The 17,891-nt window shown below is 46.6% G+C and overlaps 4 protein-coding genes across 4 annotated transcripts; 3 read left to right on the forward strand and 1 right to left on the reverse strand.

The window, feature by feature from the left end:
* Positions 1-2,979: 2,979 nt before the first annotated feature.
* K444DRAFT_640929 (DUF1604-domain-containing protein) lies at positions 2,980-5,163 on the reverse strand (the record flags this gene model as incomplete). Its single annotated transcript, XM_024884546.1, has 2 exons — positions 2,980-4,903; positions 4,958-5,163. The coding sequence occupies 2 exons, from the start codon at positions 5,161-5,163 to the stop codon at positions 2,980-2,982; spliced, it is 2,130 nt and encodes a 709-aa protein (XP_024741259.1).
* Positions 5,164-6,718: 1,555 nt separating this feature from the next.
* On the forward strand, positions 6,719-9,745 carry K444DRAFT_521123 (protein kinase; the record flags this gene model as incomplete). Its single annotated transcript, XM_024874097.1, has 4 exons — positions 6,719-6,853; positions 6,941-7,000; positions 7,057-7,690; positions 7,740-9,745. 4 exons carry the CDS (start codon positions 6,719-6,721, stop codon positions 9,743-9,745), a joined length of 2,835 nt encoding a protein of 944 aa, XP_024741260.1.
* Positions 9,746-12,789: 3,044 nt separating this feature from the next.
* K444DRAFT_583231 (GroES-like protein) lies at positions 12,790-14,592 on the forward strand. The gene is made up of 2 exons (XM_024877821.1): positions 12,790-13,638; positions 13,693-14,592. The coding sequence occupies exons 1-2, from the start codon at positions 13,182-13,184 to the stop codon at positions 14,436-14,438; spliced, it is 1,203 nt and encodes a 400-aa protein (XP_024741261.1). The 5' UTR covers positions 12,790-13,181; the 3' UTR covers positions 14,439-14,592.
* Positions 14,593-15,192: 600 nt separating this feature from the next.
* Positions 15,193-17,010, forward strand: K444DRAFT_660467 (uncharacterized protein). Its single transcript, XM_024886465.1, has 3 exons — positions 15,193-15,336; positions 15,416-16,334; positions 16,384-17,010. The coding sequence occupies exons 1-3, from the start codon at positions 15,249-15,251 to the stop codon at positions 16,931-16,933; spliced, it is 1,557 nt and encodes a 518-aa protein (XP_024741262.1). The 5' UTR covers positions 15,193-15,248; the 3' UTR covers positions 16,934-17,010.
* The last annotated feature ends 881 nt before the right edge of the window (positions 17,011-17,891 follow it).

Consider the following 17,891-nt stretch of genomic DNA (forward strand, 5'->3'; position numbering starts at 1 on the left):
ACCTAAAAGGGTCTAGTTTACTAGTCGAGTTACCTATAAAATATAAGGTTATATAACTATATCTTATATCCTATTACTTATATCTCGTATCCCGTATTCCGTAACTATATATATAACTCTCAAAGAAATAGCTATATTAATAATAACTTTATAATATTCTTTTAATAAGCTTATTTTATAATAATAAAAATTATAATTAAAATAATCGAGATTTTTATAAAAGTATTATATAAATATATTTTAAACTAAAAAGTTTATATTATAAGCTATTTTCTTTTAAAATTATTAATTTATTATAAAGCTTTATAATTTTAAAGAAAAATATAAAAAAAGCTTAAAATTATTATTATTATTTTATTATATATTATTAATATTAAAGGAAATAAATTATATAAGTTATATAATATATAATCTAGATTTGTTTTTAGTTTTATTCTTTATTTTATTTAAGTTTAAAAAAGAAGTTTTTTAATAATTAAATGTTTTATATATTATATATATATAAATCTTATTAATATATTTTCTAATTTTTCTTATTATTCTTTTTTATTTAATAAAATATAATTAAAAGCCTAAGCCAAGAATTATTATTATTAATATATATAAAATTAATTATCTTAAAATTATTGATTCTAATTATTTAATAAAATAACTTTAGCTTTTTATATAATTAAAAATTATAAATAATTCCGAATTCTTTAATATTTTTAATATAAAGAAAGGCTTATAAATTATTAAAATTACCTTATATAATAAAGTTAATCTTTATAATCTTTAAAAATATCTTTTCTTTTTATATATTATTTATAATTAGAATTATAAATATAAATATATTATAAGATAATTCTTACTTAATAAAAGAATTAATTAATAATAAAGGAAATTATATTACTTTTTTAATATATTTTAAAAGCAGAATATTATTAAAGAAAGATATTTAAATAATTATAGAATTACTTAATATAATAATTAGAGTACTAAATATTGGATTTCGCTCGATTTCGGGTTTAAGGGCATTTATAAGCACTCTAGCTTGCTTTCTGAATCCCTTCTGCTATTAAATAAATAATTAAAACACGTGGAATTTGGCTAGAGTATTTCTATTCAAATAATATATCCGTTTTAGAGATTTCTTAGTAGCAAGTACTTTGGCTTGCAGGCGCTTAAAGAATCTTACAGGAGGTATGGCAAACTTTAATTTTGCAATGTCGCAGATTAATTAATAAAGTAGTTGTGAAGTAATTATAAAAATTAGAAATCTATAATTAGTAATTATTCTCTCTAGACGCGATTTCCAAAGCTCGGTAAAAATTGGTGTTTTAAAGCTAGTTTCGCATACCGCTATAAATCTATACTTAAGCAGTAGCTCTTTCGCTCTCCGTCGACTCTCATAACCATAACCTAGACTGCACTATTGCCTACCGCAAGATGCGGAACCGGGGCCAACGCGTATTCCCTGGATACAGTCCGCCAGCCGTTTATCTTAGACATATATGTCTTGAAGTAAGAGATTTAACCTAGCCACACTGGCTAGAATAGTATAGGAGACGAGACGAATTTATTGTTGTCAAATCGACAAATACTGTTAAGATTCGGATGAACTTTCACTTCTGCCAGCTGCAGATGGATTGTCTAGTACTATGACGTTGAAGTGGACTAAGAATTCCTCCATGGCTAAAAACATTATGACAAAGCTCCGAATACTATACGTTGCCTTGTTTGCCTCCCTCTTGACAACCCTGAGGCGTTTCTGATGTAGTGTCCAGCAATGAATCGCTCATTTTAACGACAAGTAAAGGGTCCGTGCCCTGCTTAGAGGCCAGCTTTCTACTTCCCTATTGGTAGTGATACTCAATGACCAATAGATCAGTGAGAAGCAAGGTTCAATCAAGGAATGCCAAAGACAAATATTTCACGTGACCCTCTTAGCCACTCTCGTTTCATTGAAAATAACAGGTGGAAGAAGGCGGGGACTTGTCACTCCTCGTTGCCCTTCATGTTTTGAAGTAAGGGTTTCAATGACCCTGTGCCCCTAGAACATTCCTTGTACAAGGAATAAGTGCTAAATGTGAGAAGCGAGCCTGTTTGAGGAGGACTTTAATGCACCACGGTTTATGAGACATTCAAGAGGGAAATATGGACTTGAATGTTCAACAGTTTGTTGGAAATTCAAGTCCGGTTTCTTGTAACTGTCCCAGGAGTTCTTGACCCTTCCGCTCTCCTTCTCCGCTGAATGTCCCCGCGATGTTTAGAACATTCGGTAGTTATACTTTCCAATGGCCGCACGAGATCCCAAACCTTCAATTTCCGTCCTTATTTCTCAATATCCCTCGACTTGCAGAACATTCAAATCCATACTCCCAAATACACCACAACTTGCAGTACATTCAAACTTCAAAACTCCGAGGTCTCGAAGGCAAATATAATGATCAGCACTCCCTTGAAGAATGCACGAATCCTCCAATTCCGGACTTCAATCTCAACGCGAGTTAGGTCGAAAACCAGAGAGTGCCCTGGCTGTTGACCTAGGGAGGAAAGAGTTTAAGATCGGAAGGTTCAAAATCAACATACAGAATGAGATTGAGTCCATAATTGGAGAAGTATTTTGCAACATTTGACAGCAAAGGCGAACTTGAGAGCAGTGATGCATCCAGAAACACAGCACTTGCCAAATCGGATATAGGATGAGCTGCCCGCAAGCACGCACTATTTATTGGTGCACGGATTTGAACAGAATATGAACCGCTCGCCGGGTCAACACGGCGGGCAGAACTCCGAATCTGTTTGCCATAAACTCATCCCATTGAGAGGTACAGTGTCAACCGTCGAGCCTCGTGCTCTTTAAATACCGCCTCAACCACCATCTTCCCTTCCATATCTCAGAAAGCTACTCCCATAACCATCACCGAAAAAGTCTTGGTTGGGAAATGTGACTTAAGTTTTCTTCAAGCAAATCGGGTTGGTAGATCTGAATAAGCTTCATTCGTCATCATCACTATCATCCCCAAAAATAGCCTTGAACACTGCCTCTCCAGCCCTCTGTCCCTCGAGTGCTTCATTTCTCTCCGCATCAACGACAACATCTTCCTTCTTCTCAACTGGAGCGGGAGCCGCCTCAGCAGGTCTATTCTCCATCGTTCGCTCATTCCAATTTGGATTGAACCCTCCAGATTGCCGCATCATATCATCAATCGCTGTCTTCGAGACCAGATCCGGGGCTGTATTCCTAGGTCCACCTCCCTCGTCGTGTTCAGTAGACCCAGGCTGCACATGAGCTGGCGGTTTGACGTTGAATCGTTTGCAGAGGAGTCGTGTGGGATACCAGTCTTGAGAGCTTCGAGTCATGGGACCGTACATGCCTAACCTCGCAGCCTGTTCTGCTGGATCTTCTGGCTTTGGCGCTGGCTTGCTTATCAGAGACTCTGGTGCCGAGGAGCCAGTGGCATCAGAAGCAAGTTTTGGTGCTGTGGTTGAGGATGTGAAGCGTGTGGCCATCATGCCAGACATTGGTTTGAATATTTGTGCACAGTTAGCAAACTCCCTGAGTTCTTTCAGCCAGTCATCTCGAGAGACACCCGGGGGCTTTTCTGGTAGAATTGGATAGAGACCAGCTTGGTACTCAAGGAACGTTCGGTATCGAGTGCGTTTGGCTTCGTCTTCGCCGTACGGCATAAAGCCGCTGGCACCTCGACTGAGTGCTGCATCGGCTGTATATTTGTCGACTTTGGGGATTTGAGCTAGAAGGTCTTTTTGACGCTCTTCTTCTGTCATGTTGTATCCTTCTGGTATTTCACCGAGTGCTGCAGGGAGATTGCTCTTCCCAGAGGCAGCCGCAAGTTTGTCTCGCGCTGCAGGAGAGAGGAAGTCGAATACCGACTTCCCGGGCAATGCTGCTTCTCCAAGTATCAAGGCCCTAGATTTCGGATCCAGTTTTGATGCTTTGGCAGCTTCTGCTGTCGAAAGATATGCTGCATTTTGATAGCCTGGCTTAGGTTGCTTTGAAGATTTCCAACCCTCTGGGATGCTGGGAGGGACGTATTTCCCAGCAGACTGAATCACCGATGAGAATTCATCATTGGTGCTCAGGAAAAACCCATCTAAGGGTAATCTGCCATCGTGACATTTCCGCAGCCCAGCAGAAGCTTTTGCCATTGCGACCTTCTTGGAGATAAACACAGGTTTCGACTTCAGCAACGGATTTGCAGCTCCGTTGATAGGTTTCTTCTTTTTCTTGTCCCCTCCTATTACCTTGTTGTAGGATATTCGAGGTCCAATTTCGTAGGGATCTTCATCGTCTGACCCTGTATCATTCAATATTCCAATTCCAATGCCACCAGTCTTGGGCTTCTTCTTTTTCGATATCTTCGGTGCCAGGAGTCCCCGGTCGTCATCCTCATCTTCTGATTTGACAGTATTGGATTCTCCAGGACCTGAAGATAATTTCGTCTCCCCATCGAACCCAAGGCCTTTACGGTCATTCTTCCTGATGAAGCTGATCATATGTGTGTTCTCCGGCGCAAAGAGATGGGTTGCATCCGCGTCATCGCCTGACCTCTCCACATCATCCAGATATGCTTTCCGCCGTACCTTTGGCCCAACGCCTTGTCCTTCCTTCCAGCCCATTTTCTTGAGGAGTTTGACACCAATTGTTTCTCCCTCTATCCTGAAGAGATCAATGAGACCTCCTCGTCGGACGGCATCATCTTGTGTCGAACCAAGTCCTGCGAACCCCTCTACAGTCTGTACCCTTCTGGCATCTTCGGCATCGGCGATATCCTCCTCGTCCATAAAATCTTCCGGCCGTTGCTGAGCAGCCTTCGGTTCATCTTTCTTCCTGTTCGTGCGAGAGGATACGAATGTCGAAGGGGTCCATCCTTCCTTTGACCCTACGGTGTTAAAATATCTGCAGAGTCGTCAGTCGATTGAAGTCTTGTCGGAGAGGAGTGAGAACTCTTACCCTGCGCTGAAACCGCCAGTGAAAGCTCCATGTAGGCGCTTTAACCCCCGCTCATCCCTCACCTCCTGCTTCCAGACCGGTACATATGATCCGTCATCACGGACGTCTGGATCTCGAGGAGGGAGAGGTGTTCCAAAGGCTACGTATGGCGATTGCTGAGCTTGAAGGTCGGCCTCGTACTGAGCGCGGGACCGTTTTCCTGACATGGTGGAAACATGCAAGCTATCTTTGTAATTTAGCAAGGACCGCAGATCTCTGGTAACTCAAATAAGCGCGAGGGAGAAGGCTGTGCTTGAAATCAGAGCCTTGTGCAGAGCAATTCAATGGTCTCGCTTGTCATTGGCTCATCAAGCGCACGGCGGCCCATTCTACGACAGCCGTCGCCACTCGGCCAGAACCCGGTTTTTCCTTGCATGAATGTGGTCCAAGGAACTTGACATGGAGTGATATTGGGCATCTATCTGCTTGGCATACTGTACTCCCAAGATTATGGCGATGCGGCTTGACATGTTCTTTCAACGCCAGAGCCCGAAAGGGACAACACACTTGTTCCCGTTCCCCAAACCCAGGCGAAGCCACATTAACATCCCCTCTCCGGACTCGCCCCCTCAAGCGATTCAAAGAAACACGGCCAAGAAATGATTGCTTTGTTCCCTCAGCGACCCGCCGTCCCTCCCAGCAAAGGTTTTATTGCGTGGAAGAAATGGCGCAAAGGCGCACAGCCCAGCCCTCGATCCTTCGAATGTGCAGCGGCAATGTGACGGAGATAAAAATAAACATTGCAACTGCATTGCACACTTGACACATAACAGCCACAGAGGAAGGAGTTAGTCATGGAGAAATGGAGACAGCTAATAGTATTAGCTGCTGAACAGCAAGCTCTAGCCACAATCTTCCAACACGAACTTTTAGCCCCCGGTCCGCTTTGGCTTCTGTGAGCTCCGACCGAAACGTCAGCGGGCGCTGAATAACAAAAACCACTCCGACTCGTAGCCTCGCCATTATCAGCTGTGTCTCACTCCTCCCCTCCTCCCCTCCTCCCCTCCTCACTCCTCTCTCCTCTCTCCTCTCTCCTCCCTTCTCCAGAATCCCGATCAATTTCGCAATGTCGATGGCTAAAGCTTGATTGATGTTTCCCCGCGAAAACAACGAGACGAACCGCTTACTCGCCAGGCCTAATTTGTTGGCGACGCAAGTCCTCGTACCCCCCAGAAATCAACTTCCAGAATTCTCTCAGGAATTCTCCCTGCAACCCTAGAAACCTTCGTGCTACGACCCCATCGCGCAAAACTTCATCAAGATCGCAAGAAGCTATCCCAGCGCCCCTCGGTCTACCAAGTTTCAAAGTTCCCCGTGGTCGCGCTAAGCTCTAAGCAAGCCCAGGGGCAGCCAATCCGCGGCTGATTGATTGACCTCCCTGGCTGGGAACGACTGATCACCGACCTCCAAATGGCAACAACATCACTGCTTCCCAGCTCAGTCGAAAGATCCTCATCGCGCCGACACCAACAATCTGCGCCATCAAGATCCCAGTCAACGCGAACAAAAGATCCAAACGCCTACGGTGTTCCCCCGCGTGCCGATCGCCCAACGTCGTCCCGCCACAGAGCTGTTGGAGAGTCCAACAACAACGATGAGACTGTGAGCGTCGCTGCGCAATCATCTAGACGAAGCTCGAGCAGAGATCGTCCTCATCATTCGCGGACAGAGTCCTCGAGAAGCGGCCATCATCACCGCAGATCAAGCCACAGTCGAGATAGGATGGCCACGAGCGTTGCGAATGGGGGCGGTCCTGCGCCGATTGTTTCTGCACAGGAGTCAAGGCCGCAGGGGAAGTCTGGAAAGTCGCGAACGACTATACCTGCCCCAAGCGGAACCTTTGTCCTGGGCAAAACGGTAAGTGAACCTCCAGTGCTCGAATGACTGGAATCCCTCCCCCTCAACGCTTCAATCAGGCACCCGCTGACTGTTTCTTCATCGCAGATTGGAGCTGGATCAATGGGCAAAGTAAAATTGGCACGGAAAGTAGAAGGTGGTGAACAGGTATGGCCTTCATTGCAACCCGCCAACTCGTAATCAAGGCTAACTAGGGTTCCCAGGTTGCAGTGAAGATTGTCCCGCGAGGCTCAACAGACGACGGACACAATCAAAGTCGAGCCGACCGAGAGCGAGCAGATCATTCAAAAGAGGTTCGTACGGCAAGAGAAGCGGCTATCGTGACGCTTTTAGATCACCCATACATTTGCGCCATGCGGGATGTTGTGCGGACTACCTATCATTGGTATATGCTTTTTGAATACGTCAATGGGGGGCAGATGCTCGACTACATAATCTCACATGGGCGGTTGAAGGAAAAGCAGGCTAGGAAGTTCAGCAGACAGATCGCAAGCGCTTTGGACTATTGCCATCGAAACAGCATAGTCCATCGAGATCTGAAGATCGAGAACATCTTGATCAGCAAAACAGGAGATATCAAGATCATCGATTTTGGTTTGAGCAATCTTTTCGCTCCGCGGGGACATTTGAAGACTTTCTGTGGAAGCTTGTATTTTGCGGCACCGGAGTTATTACAGGCAAAAGCATACACTGGTCCGGAAGTTGATGTCTGGAGTTTTGGAATTGTGCTCTATGTTTTAGTTTGCGGCAAAGTTCCTTTCGATGACCAGAGTATGCCAGCATTGCATGCAAAAATCAAGAAAGGGATTGTGGACTATCCGAACTGGCTTTCACCGGGTAAGTTTACAACGAGTCTTTACCTTTAGTACTAGCTAATTGGGAATAGAATGCAGGAATCTCATCTCGAGGATGCTTGTGACGGACCCGAGGCAGCGCGCCAGTTTGCAGGAGATAATGAACCATCCTTGGATGGTTAAAGGATTCAATGCACCACCAGAAAACTACCTGCCAGCTCGCGAACCCCTCCAACTACCTCTCGACTCAAGCGTTGTCCAAGCAATGACTGGCTTCGATTTCGGATCACCAGAGACGATATCAGCACAATTGACAGAGGTTCTCGAGTCGGTGGAATATCAAAGGGCAGTGCGATTAGCTACACATGAGCGCGAGGTTCAGCCACCTCCAAAAGACGCAGAAAAAAAGAGAGGATTTGGATTTGACTTCTATAAAAGGAGAAGTTCTACAACCAGCAGGGACACTCTTTCAGCTCCAAGCTCGGAAGCTTTGGCATTGGGAAGCGATCCGGTCAACGCATTCCACCCACTCATATCAGTTTATTATCTTGTCAGAGAGAAGCAGGACCGCGATCGGCTAATAGCCAACCCAGGGGCAACTAGCATACCCCGATCACCTGGCGAGGCTCCTCTACAAATGGCTGCCGAAATCCCTCCTCCAAAACCTGCACACACAAACGCTGCAGCATACGAGATGGTGGGTGAAAAACCAACTGGGGGGAGATCAAGACCGCGTGCTCGCACACATGGAGAGGACGAAGTTGTGGAGACATTGAAGAATACCAAGATTGCAAGTGGTCCAACATCGCCTGCCATTATCGAACCTCCTCCAGAGACGCCGCGTAAGGAGAGTATGGGTGCTGGCATATTACGCCGATTGAGCACACGGAGAAGGAAAGAGCCAACCGAGAAGTCAATGGATAGATCCCACCCTCCACTAGTCCATGTGCAATCACCACATGAGCCTCATACTCTTCGCAAAAGCTTCAGCGTACGGCGGACTAGGGAAAGGACTACAGATGGCCCTCCAAGTTCCATACTTCGTTCCGGAAGCAGTCAACCTCACCACAGCGATCTATTAACACCGCCCAGAACGGCCGATAGTCCACGAAGCGCGAAGGGATTGGGAAGATCGACAAGCGTCAACTCAGCAGAGTTTCGCAGAAAGGAGAACCGACGAGGTGCCTCAGAGGCCCCTCCACCACGAGTCACCTACAAAGAACCACCGCCTACGAGTGGTTCTGACCATTCTACTGTAAATGAGAAGGCCCCTCGAGATGACGATCAGCAGAAGACTCACTTGAATCCGAAATCTGCAACCATGAGAGCGAAGTCGCTTGGTCATGCACGAAGAGATAGCATCCAAGCAAGACGTGCACGGAGAGAAGAAGCTCGGGAGGCCAACGTCCCAGAAGAAACAGATGTCGAGGTTGGTGATGCAAGCGGATTATCAACAGAGCGTGTAGACAACGCAGAAAACGCAAAACCCGTGTTCCTGAAAGGCCTCTTTAGCGTATCAACAACATCAACAAAGCCAGTCAGTGTAATCCGGGCAGACATAGTTCGAGTCCTAAAACAACTGGGCGTTGAATACCGCGAGATTCGAGGCGGCTTCTCATGCAGACACTCGCCGTCCATCGACCTGAAGAAAGTCATCGATCCCCCGCCCAGCAGCCACGGAAACCAGACCCCAGGCCACCGACGGCGAATCAGCTTCGGCGGTTTCATGGGTGGCGGGAACAGCAACAGCCTCGACCGAGAGCGGGAAGACTTCCGCGAAGCCGAAAAGTCGCCCCAGACACCAAGAACACCCGGCAGGAATCAGAATCGCGGCGGCGCAGACAACAGCCTCACAAATTCCGATGCCTCGGACGAGAGCGTCAACGGCCACCACAGAGGCTCATCTGCGAGAGCGGTGGGTGAGACGAGCACCCATGTTCAGAGCGAACTTGGCGGCAGCATGATCTTGGAGTTCGAGATCTTCATTGTGAAGGTTCCGTTACTGAGCTTGCATGGAATCCAGTTCAAGAGGTTGGCAGGCAACACCTGGCAGTATAAGAGTATGGCGGATCAGATCTTGAGGGAGTTGAGGCTTTGATCTGGAAACTTGACTCAAACTCTTCACTCAAAGCGGTTCGAGGTGAGATGGGTAGCAAAAGGGAAAGGAAACAAGTGAGGGCAACGATATACAGGAAATAATAATTGGTTGAAAGTGAGAGGGGAAAGAAACATAAAACTCAGGAACGGAGCGAACGGTCTGACGGACGAATTTCTTTTGTTTTCTCTCAGTTACGTACAATACTGTTTAAGGCAAAGCAGATTCTTGCAATCAAGCGTGCATTATTGCATCCATCAGGTTTCTGGCAATATACTACATGAGGAGTTCTTTTGTTTCGGGGCAGGAGGGAGGAAGCGGGCAAGCTGGAGGAAGCGGCATTCTTAGGTTGTAGCGTGGAGAGCCTGATTTGAGGAGAGGAATGAATAAGTTGATGGAGGTTTGGTCTTTGTGCCGTGATGTGATAAGTCTGCAAGTGCAGCAATTTGGTTTTCCCCAAGGGTGCTTTCTGTTATTCAAGAAAAAGCAGCACTTTGAACTACACCTTGTCCAAGTCTGGGACATTATGTATGAACTTCACAGGGCAAGCATCTGACAAGGGTCACCAGTTTACAATATCCCAGACAGCGCAGTGCATATTCAATAAATGTCTGCATTTCCAATAGTGAATTGTCCAAGTTTAAGATGACACAAGGTGCTTAAGTCGAGATCCATTTCGCTACTATATAAATGGACATCTCTCTGTGTTCTAGACGATCGTGCGAAGGCACTTTGAGGTTGGACCAATAGCGTTAGTCAGGGACTGGGTATCACGACAACGTGTGCTTTCCCATGCCAAGCAAAGAAGCAGAGAGAGTCATGCAGCTATGTCGTAAGTGCAAGCGTCTAGCGGCATTGAGCTCTTGAGGGGTGTTTTCTTGTTGCTAAGTATGCCTTTACTATCAAAATCACTGATTCCGTCCTTTCTTGACAAGAATTTTTTTTTGTCTTAACAGCCCAACCCAACTCAGTACTGTACATTTACAGGTACAGAAATCAGACTTTGTTTCCCCTCCTTCTGTGATCCAAATACCGTATACATGCCTCTGCAGCCTTGCCGGTCTTTGTGGAAGTCTTTCCGACTAGTTCCAACAACTCCTGGAAAGATCTGTGCCAATACATAGATATGTACGAGCTGGAAGATTGGGCAGTGATTCGAGTCGGTTGTTCGGGGAGAAGGAGTTTAAGCATGCTCTCGGTGTTCCCGAAGGAACGAACTGCATTTACCCAGCGAGTTTCTATTGCTTCTCAGAACTAGCCAGATTCACTCGGCCGAGTTAGCCTGATTCTCAGTATAACTGCCCGTGTTGATATTCTGGCTTCTTCAGAATCCTGTATAAAGGAAATTGTCTCAGCCGCGAGCGAGAATGCCGTATGGCTGTCGCCAAACAATTCCCCGGCAAGACTGGTCCTGACTGTTTCATGCAATGGGATCGTAGCTGTGTCGACAAGCCATGTCGCTGACTTTACAGAATAACCTTTGGTATAAGCCGAAGGGGACCTGCTATGCCTCCTTCTAGAATTTGGGAGGTCCTTTTACTTGTTTTCGACAATCCTTTGCTGTCAAGAATACTCTTTTCGTCGTGTCTATGGCGAGACAGGTTTTCATGTTGGACTCTACGTTAATCTGGGCTAGGGGATTAAGAACTCCCTTATCAAAAGAGCTAGGGCTTGTTTGGTGGTATACCCCTACCTCCTAGATTGAAGTGGTTGAAGCTAGTTTGGGGATGTAGACGAGTAATGATAACGAGTGCAGTTCCGTATTTAACAACGACAGCAATAACCCTGCCGTCCTTCCATGCTCTTCTCTCTACTACCCAGTGCTAATATACTCGTGGCATAACTCACAACATATGGCCAAGTAAGCCAAGTTCCCAATACCACATCGGCTCTCCAGTCTATTGTCCCCCTATATAAAAGTATGTTCTTGTAATTCAATAATAGCCTCGCCCGCCTCGAGCCACGAGAACTATCTCGTAGGGATCGCTGCGATTCATATTAGTAAAACCAAAAATGCACGAGAGAAGACGATGTAAAGTGAAAATAAAAGGCGACCGAGATCACAAAAAGAGTGTAAGGAGATCTTGGTATTTTGTTGTCAAGGGCACTTTCATGGTCAATCCGGCCGTCTGATCTTACAAGTCAAGAGAAGTCTGCTTGCCACATGATTATTCAAAGGCCTTGGATGTCAGGAAGCTAAGAAGTCTAGTTCTTCACAACCATGACCTTGGCCGTTCTGTTGGAGTTGTTAAAAACCATAATGGTCATAGACCGAGAATGTTGATTCTCTGTCAGATGCTTAGATTGGCTTGGCTTAGCTCACGGCTTAACAACGGGGATGCAATGACACTGCGATCGCTCCTGCCATAGTTCTATTACAAGAGGCAGGGCACATTCCTCACAAACCTGCACAAGTCTGTGCATAGTGATTCAGGATTGCTTCAAGAGCACAGCCCCAGGGGCAGCTGCGTTGAGAATATTAGCAGAGAAGGCATTGTCCTAAATTCACAGGAACATTGCATAACCACATGTGTATCAAAGTGGATATAAGCATTTTAGAAGCACAATAATGCAATCAGGTGTATACAGTAATTGTCTCAGTGCGCTGCCGGCATGGCATTAGAGTTTCACATGTATAGATGAAGAGAATCAGTATGTGCATTTGGGGAACAACGGCAATGCAGCCAAGTGCAGGAGCAGCTAAGCCTCGTGTCAACTATTCTTTTATTGTCAAGAATACTGTTTTTGTCCTGTGTTCAAATCGGGAGAACTACCGAAGGTTAAATGGCCAATCCCATAGGCCCATCCTCCCGACTCTGAGGTGTCCTTGATTTGTTGTCAACAATAATTCCACCGGCAGAAATGCCGTCTCCTTCTGCATCCCGTCCCAAGAGATGGGGTCTCATGGCTCGTCACGTGACCAGCCTCAATTTGTCCCCCATTTTTGTCATCGTCGGAGTCCGAACCGATAAGGGCCTCTCCTCCATGCCCTTGGCGGCTTGGCCTATCAGGATACCACGGCTTCTCAAAACCCTCCCGAATCCTACCAACTCCACAGAGTTTGGGCCAGACTAAAAGCTGAATCCTAGCTGCATCTGAAGCAAGATGAATAATGCAAACCAAATATCGGGACAGGCCTTCCGCCACGACCCTATCCCAATTGGCGGGACCCTCACACGCAACCCGTATGGGGCATCACGACATCGACATCCACTTCCGACGCGAAGTTCGGAATGCCTATCTTGGTGGCAAACGGCCCCGAAGACCTTGTTACCCCTCGCTCAACTCTAGTTTTTTTCATATCTAGATACTTTCCTAGCTCTTCCCACTTGTTTCCCATGTTTCTGATTTAAGCGTTGGGGTCCCCGAGCGTGGCCTGATTTTCTCTTTCCGTCTTGTATCAATAGAGTCCTTATCTTTTCGTTGCTTACACAATCCAATGGCTTTCTCAAAATTCCTGCGATTCTTTGTTTGTGGTGACAAGAAGGATGTTGGGGACCTGCCTCCCCCTACCCCAATTGAATTTGCAATCGAGGGGAAGAACCCTGAGAAATCTAATGATTCATTCGACTCGGAGCCGGAGTTCGCGAAGGATGACGAGGAGAAGACGCCGTTGAAAGTAGACGTGAAGCCTATAAGGAAGAACCGAGTATTGGTTGTTGCTTCAAAAGGGACATATGGTTTTTCAGAGGAGCCGTTTCCGGAATTCGCACACGACAAGGAAGTTGTGATCTCCAACCACGCCACGGGGTTAAACCCAATAGATTATAAATCGGTGGACTACAACTTCTGTTTACCAGAGTTCCCATGGGTGACGGGAAGGGAGATGGCTGGTGTGGTTGAGGCGGTTGGATCAGCGGTTACAGATGTGAAAGTTGGAGATCATGTATGGACCAGTGCGTATACTCTCACATTGAGACTCATAATCTAGGAGAAACTGACCATCTCAGGCACATATTACAGAGACCGCCGTGCAGGTTGCTTCCAACAATACGTCACAGTACCCGCCCACACCGTCCTCCCTCTCCCCTCAAATCTCTCCTTCGACCATGCAGCATGTCTCGGTGTTGCAGGTTTGACTGCAGCAATGACATTATGGCGGTGGTTGGAAGTACCCATTACACCGCAACCCTCCTCCTCCGAAGCCGAATATCTCCTCCTCTGGGGCGGATCAACAGTCACAGGCCAATTCGCAATCCAGATCGCCACTCGCTGCGGACTGAAGGTAATCGCTGTCACATCCTCGAAAACGCAATTCCTCGCCCAATCCCTCGGAGCTCACCACGTTGTTGCTCGAGACGGCAAGACCGAGGCTGAAATCGTCGCTGAGATTCGAAGCATAGCTGGAGACAACATCATAAAGGCGATCGATTTGGTTGGCACGAAGACGGCAAACTTCTGCATGGAGGCCATGTCAACATCAAAGCAGGGCATCTTCGCTCCCCTGGCTATGATCTCAAGCAAAGCCATGATCCCAACCAATATCCGAGCCGAGGCCGTGGAAATGAAGCAATTCGTCCTGAACGAGGAATCAAGAATGTACGCTTTGGAACTAAACCGCTTGGTTGAGATGGGAGCTATCAAGCTTCCGGATATCCATGTTCTTGAGGGTGGGCTGGCTGTTGTTACGGATGGGCTGGAGAGGCTAAAAGGGGGAGATATGGCAGGGAAGAAAATGGTGGTTAAGATGGTTTGAGGTTGAGGTTTGAGTGCTGAGGATGGCATGGTCATTTTTTGGAGTCAAGGAGCATTTGCATTGGGTAGGCTGGGCATTGGGTTGGTAGACAAGATATGACGACCACGGCAGTGCGGAGGTCAGGTGCAAAATTGTATATGAAGTAATAGATCAACATATTTTACATTTAGGTTTCTGTTCTCATTCTTTTTCCTGCAAGTTCTTCATTCTGCTGGCCGGCAGCTTCTTTCCAAGACATCGTCATCGACAATTTGCAAGTGCAGCCCTTTCGGGAGCTTGACTAGCTGCCGTCGGAAGGGCGAAGCCGAAGGTTGCTTCACCATTGACACGTGATCGAACCCCCTTTTCTATTCATTAAATTTCAAATTTGATACAGCGTTGTGGTAGGATGGCGATGACGTTGTACGAAGAGAACACTGAACATTGGAGAAGAGCATGAGAGGAATCGCATCATGAATTTGGAAAGAGTGCTCGGAAATGAACACGAAACTCTCAACCATTCAGAAGCAAAATTAGCTTTCATAGAAATGTCTTATGATCCTATACCATTTCCCCATCGAAATCACCACACCCAGCCCGCCGGCCCAAATGCTCTTCCCTCTCCTTCGGATTGTACGAGGCTGTCTGGGTTGGGTGCTTTAGTGTTTTGACCACTTACCGCCTAAAATCCTGCCCTAGGTTGGCACGTGAACCCTTCTAAGCAGTGTTACCTATCAAGAGGGCGGTGATCGAACTTGCATCAGCATCGTGTGATCTTTGCACGACCCTTTCCCTATGGCGTGCAACTGAAGCCTTCGCGATACCGTGCGAATGGAGTCCGCAGACATTAGAAGATGGAGGTGTTGCGCCGGATCTGGCACTTTGGCGGTGGCCTTTCTGGCTGGTTTAAGCAGCAGCAGTAGGTAATCTTCTTTCTATTCTATACCGCCGGAATCAGTGTTGAAGAGTTAGTTGAGCACATGCTGACGGAGGTATAGCAGCGGTCAACTGCACGTCGCCGAACGGGCAAGACGGCTCCTTTTTTATCGCATCCCAAGAAGCCGCCGACGCATTGAACAGCTGCAAGAATATCATTGGAAATGTCGTCATCCAGAGCAACGCTGTAGCGCAGATTACTCTTAATGGCATCGAAATAATCGAAGGAAATCTCAGCACCTTATCCTGCGATGGATTGCAGAAAATCTCGGGCCCAGTCTTGGCACAAATCACGAACAACTTCACGCTTTCAAGCCTCCCACATCTCACGAGTCTCGAATTTCCTCTCTTAGATAACGTCAATGGAGGAATATACTGGGATTCATTGCCAGGTCTTACAGATGTCTCGTTTGGCAACCTTACACTTAGTCCAGGTGACTTACCAGGTACTAATGTCGATGGAGATATCTCGATTTCAAACACAGCTCTCTCTAGCCTAGCGTTCCTTAACTTCACGCACTATTCAAACCCAGCTCTAATTTGGATCAAAGGCAATCAACAACTCAATAACATCAATCTTACCGGCCTGTCCTGGGGTAGCAACTCATTGGCGATAGTAAACAATGGACCTTCCGCCCAAATACTTCTTCCGAATTTGAGATCTGCTGGAGATATTACGATTGGTAATGCTGGTCGCGTCGATATTCCATCACTTTCCGAAATAAGCACAAATGTTATAATATCCAATAATTCTATCGATGTCTTCACAGCCCCAAACCTTGCAGCTATTGGCGGGAACTTCATTGTCAGCAATAACTACTTGTTGGAAAAACTCGATCTCCCACTCCTGACTACTATTGGAGATGGCACGGGAAATGGGAATTTCGTAGTTGTGAATAACTCCGCCTTGGACACGATTACACATTTGAACCAGCTGTGGCACACCCAAGGAAACGTAACTCTTTCAGGGAATTTTTCAAAGTAAGACCTCCACGGCGCTCAATTTCTCAAAACTAATGCAAGGCTTCAGCGTCACATTACCAAGTCTCCGTACGATCCTCGGCAACTTTCATCTTAACAGCTCGAATCCGGCCTTAGACTGTACCGCCTTTGACAAACTGGCTGACCAAACCAGTTGGACATCTTTCTCCTATTCATGCGGTGCATATCTCCCAGGAGAAACAAAAGATATGGCAAAACATTATCAAGTCCCTGATGGCGGTCTTGAACTCTCAAAGCCTGCCAAAACCATCATTATCATTGTATCTGTCGTTGCGGGGTTATTGTTGTGTGGTTTGTTGATGCGGTGGTTTGGACGGAAGAGATCAAGACAAGTGGCTGTGGTGGAAGAAGCCGTGGATCTGAGAAGTGTGGGAAGTGGCGGAGGTGGGGGAGTAACGAGGTATGAGGAAGGAGATGGACTGCCGGAATATCGCAGGGTAGGCAAGCCAGGGGAAGTCCCGCCGGAATATGTGGGGAACGAGAACGGGCGTGCGCTTCATGTGGCACCCGGCAATGTCAACATGAGAACGTCGAGCGCTGGTTGGGTAAGGGCCAACAGGTGGAGGAGATTCTGGTAGAAGAATGAATCGGCTATTTGTAGTACACAGAGACCCAAATATACCAATCAAACCCCAAAAACAAGCCATGTGGTCTCGATCTCCAATTTCTCAAACCAGCAAGCGACTTTATACAAGTACATGCGCCCCCAAAATGGTCCCGAATTCGTGGGCTATATCTCATTTTCCTTATTCTATGACTAAAGATTCCATCAGCATTGCCATCTCACTATCCTAGGACACATAACGTACCCCTCTAATGCGCATTCGGATTAAAAGCATTCTGCTCCGCCTTCGCAGACCCCATGTACGATAAGGCCTCATCTTTCTGATTCTGGCCATTCTTTTGCTTCCTCCTATGTCTCCTTCTCTTCATACAGATAAATGTTACGAAAGCGAGGGTGAGGAAGATGAAGGCGGTGCCGATGACGATGCCGATGACGGCCGGGATAGGTATGTGGTAGCAGACGTAATTGTCGGTAGCTAGGCAGTCGCGTTTAAGGAGAGGGAGGAGAGAGAAGGACGGCATGGTAGTTGTTGATAACGGATACCTTACGCGGGAATTTGAATTTGAGGGGAATGTAAGGGATTGAATATGTGGGTTGAGATGTGTGGGGTGTTTGGTAGCTTAAAGGAGTGAAGTGAGGTAGATATATAGGAATTGCACGCCAAAACTCACGGTGCGAAAGCGAACTGCAAGTCTCACAAGCAAATTAGATGTTGAGGATAAAGTGCCAGACGTTTATTTGCGCCGTGAATAATGGTTCTGTAAGGGGACACTCAGGAATAGCCGACCGTTGCCATCTCGCTGGAAAGCTGAATTCGCGCACCTGAAGCCACGGCCGCTTCTCAGTGGCCCAGATTTTCGCGCTGTGTCACCACCATACAATGCAGGGACGCGAAACGCAACCCCAACAGCGCCTAAGAATAGAATTCTTTGGTGACACTAGCACGAAAGAGCCTCAATCGCATAAGCACG

The sequence above is a fragment of the Hyaloscypha bicolor genome, assembly GCF_002865645.1.
Source record: "Hyaloscypha bicolor E unplaced genomic scaffold K444scaffold_35, whole genome shotgun sequence".
In the NCBI taxonomy this organism is placed as follows: domain Eukaryota; kingdom Fungi; phylum Ascomycota; class Leotiomycetes; order Helotiales; family Hyaloscyphaceae; genus Hyaloscypha; species Hyaloscypha bicolor.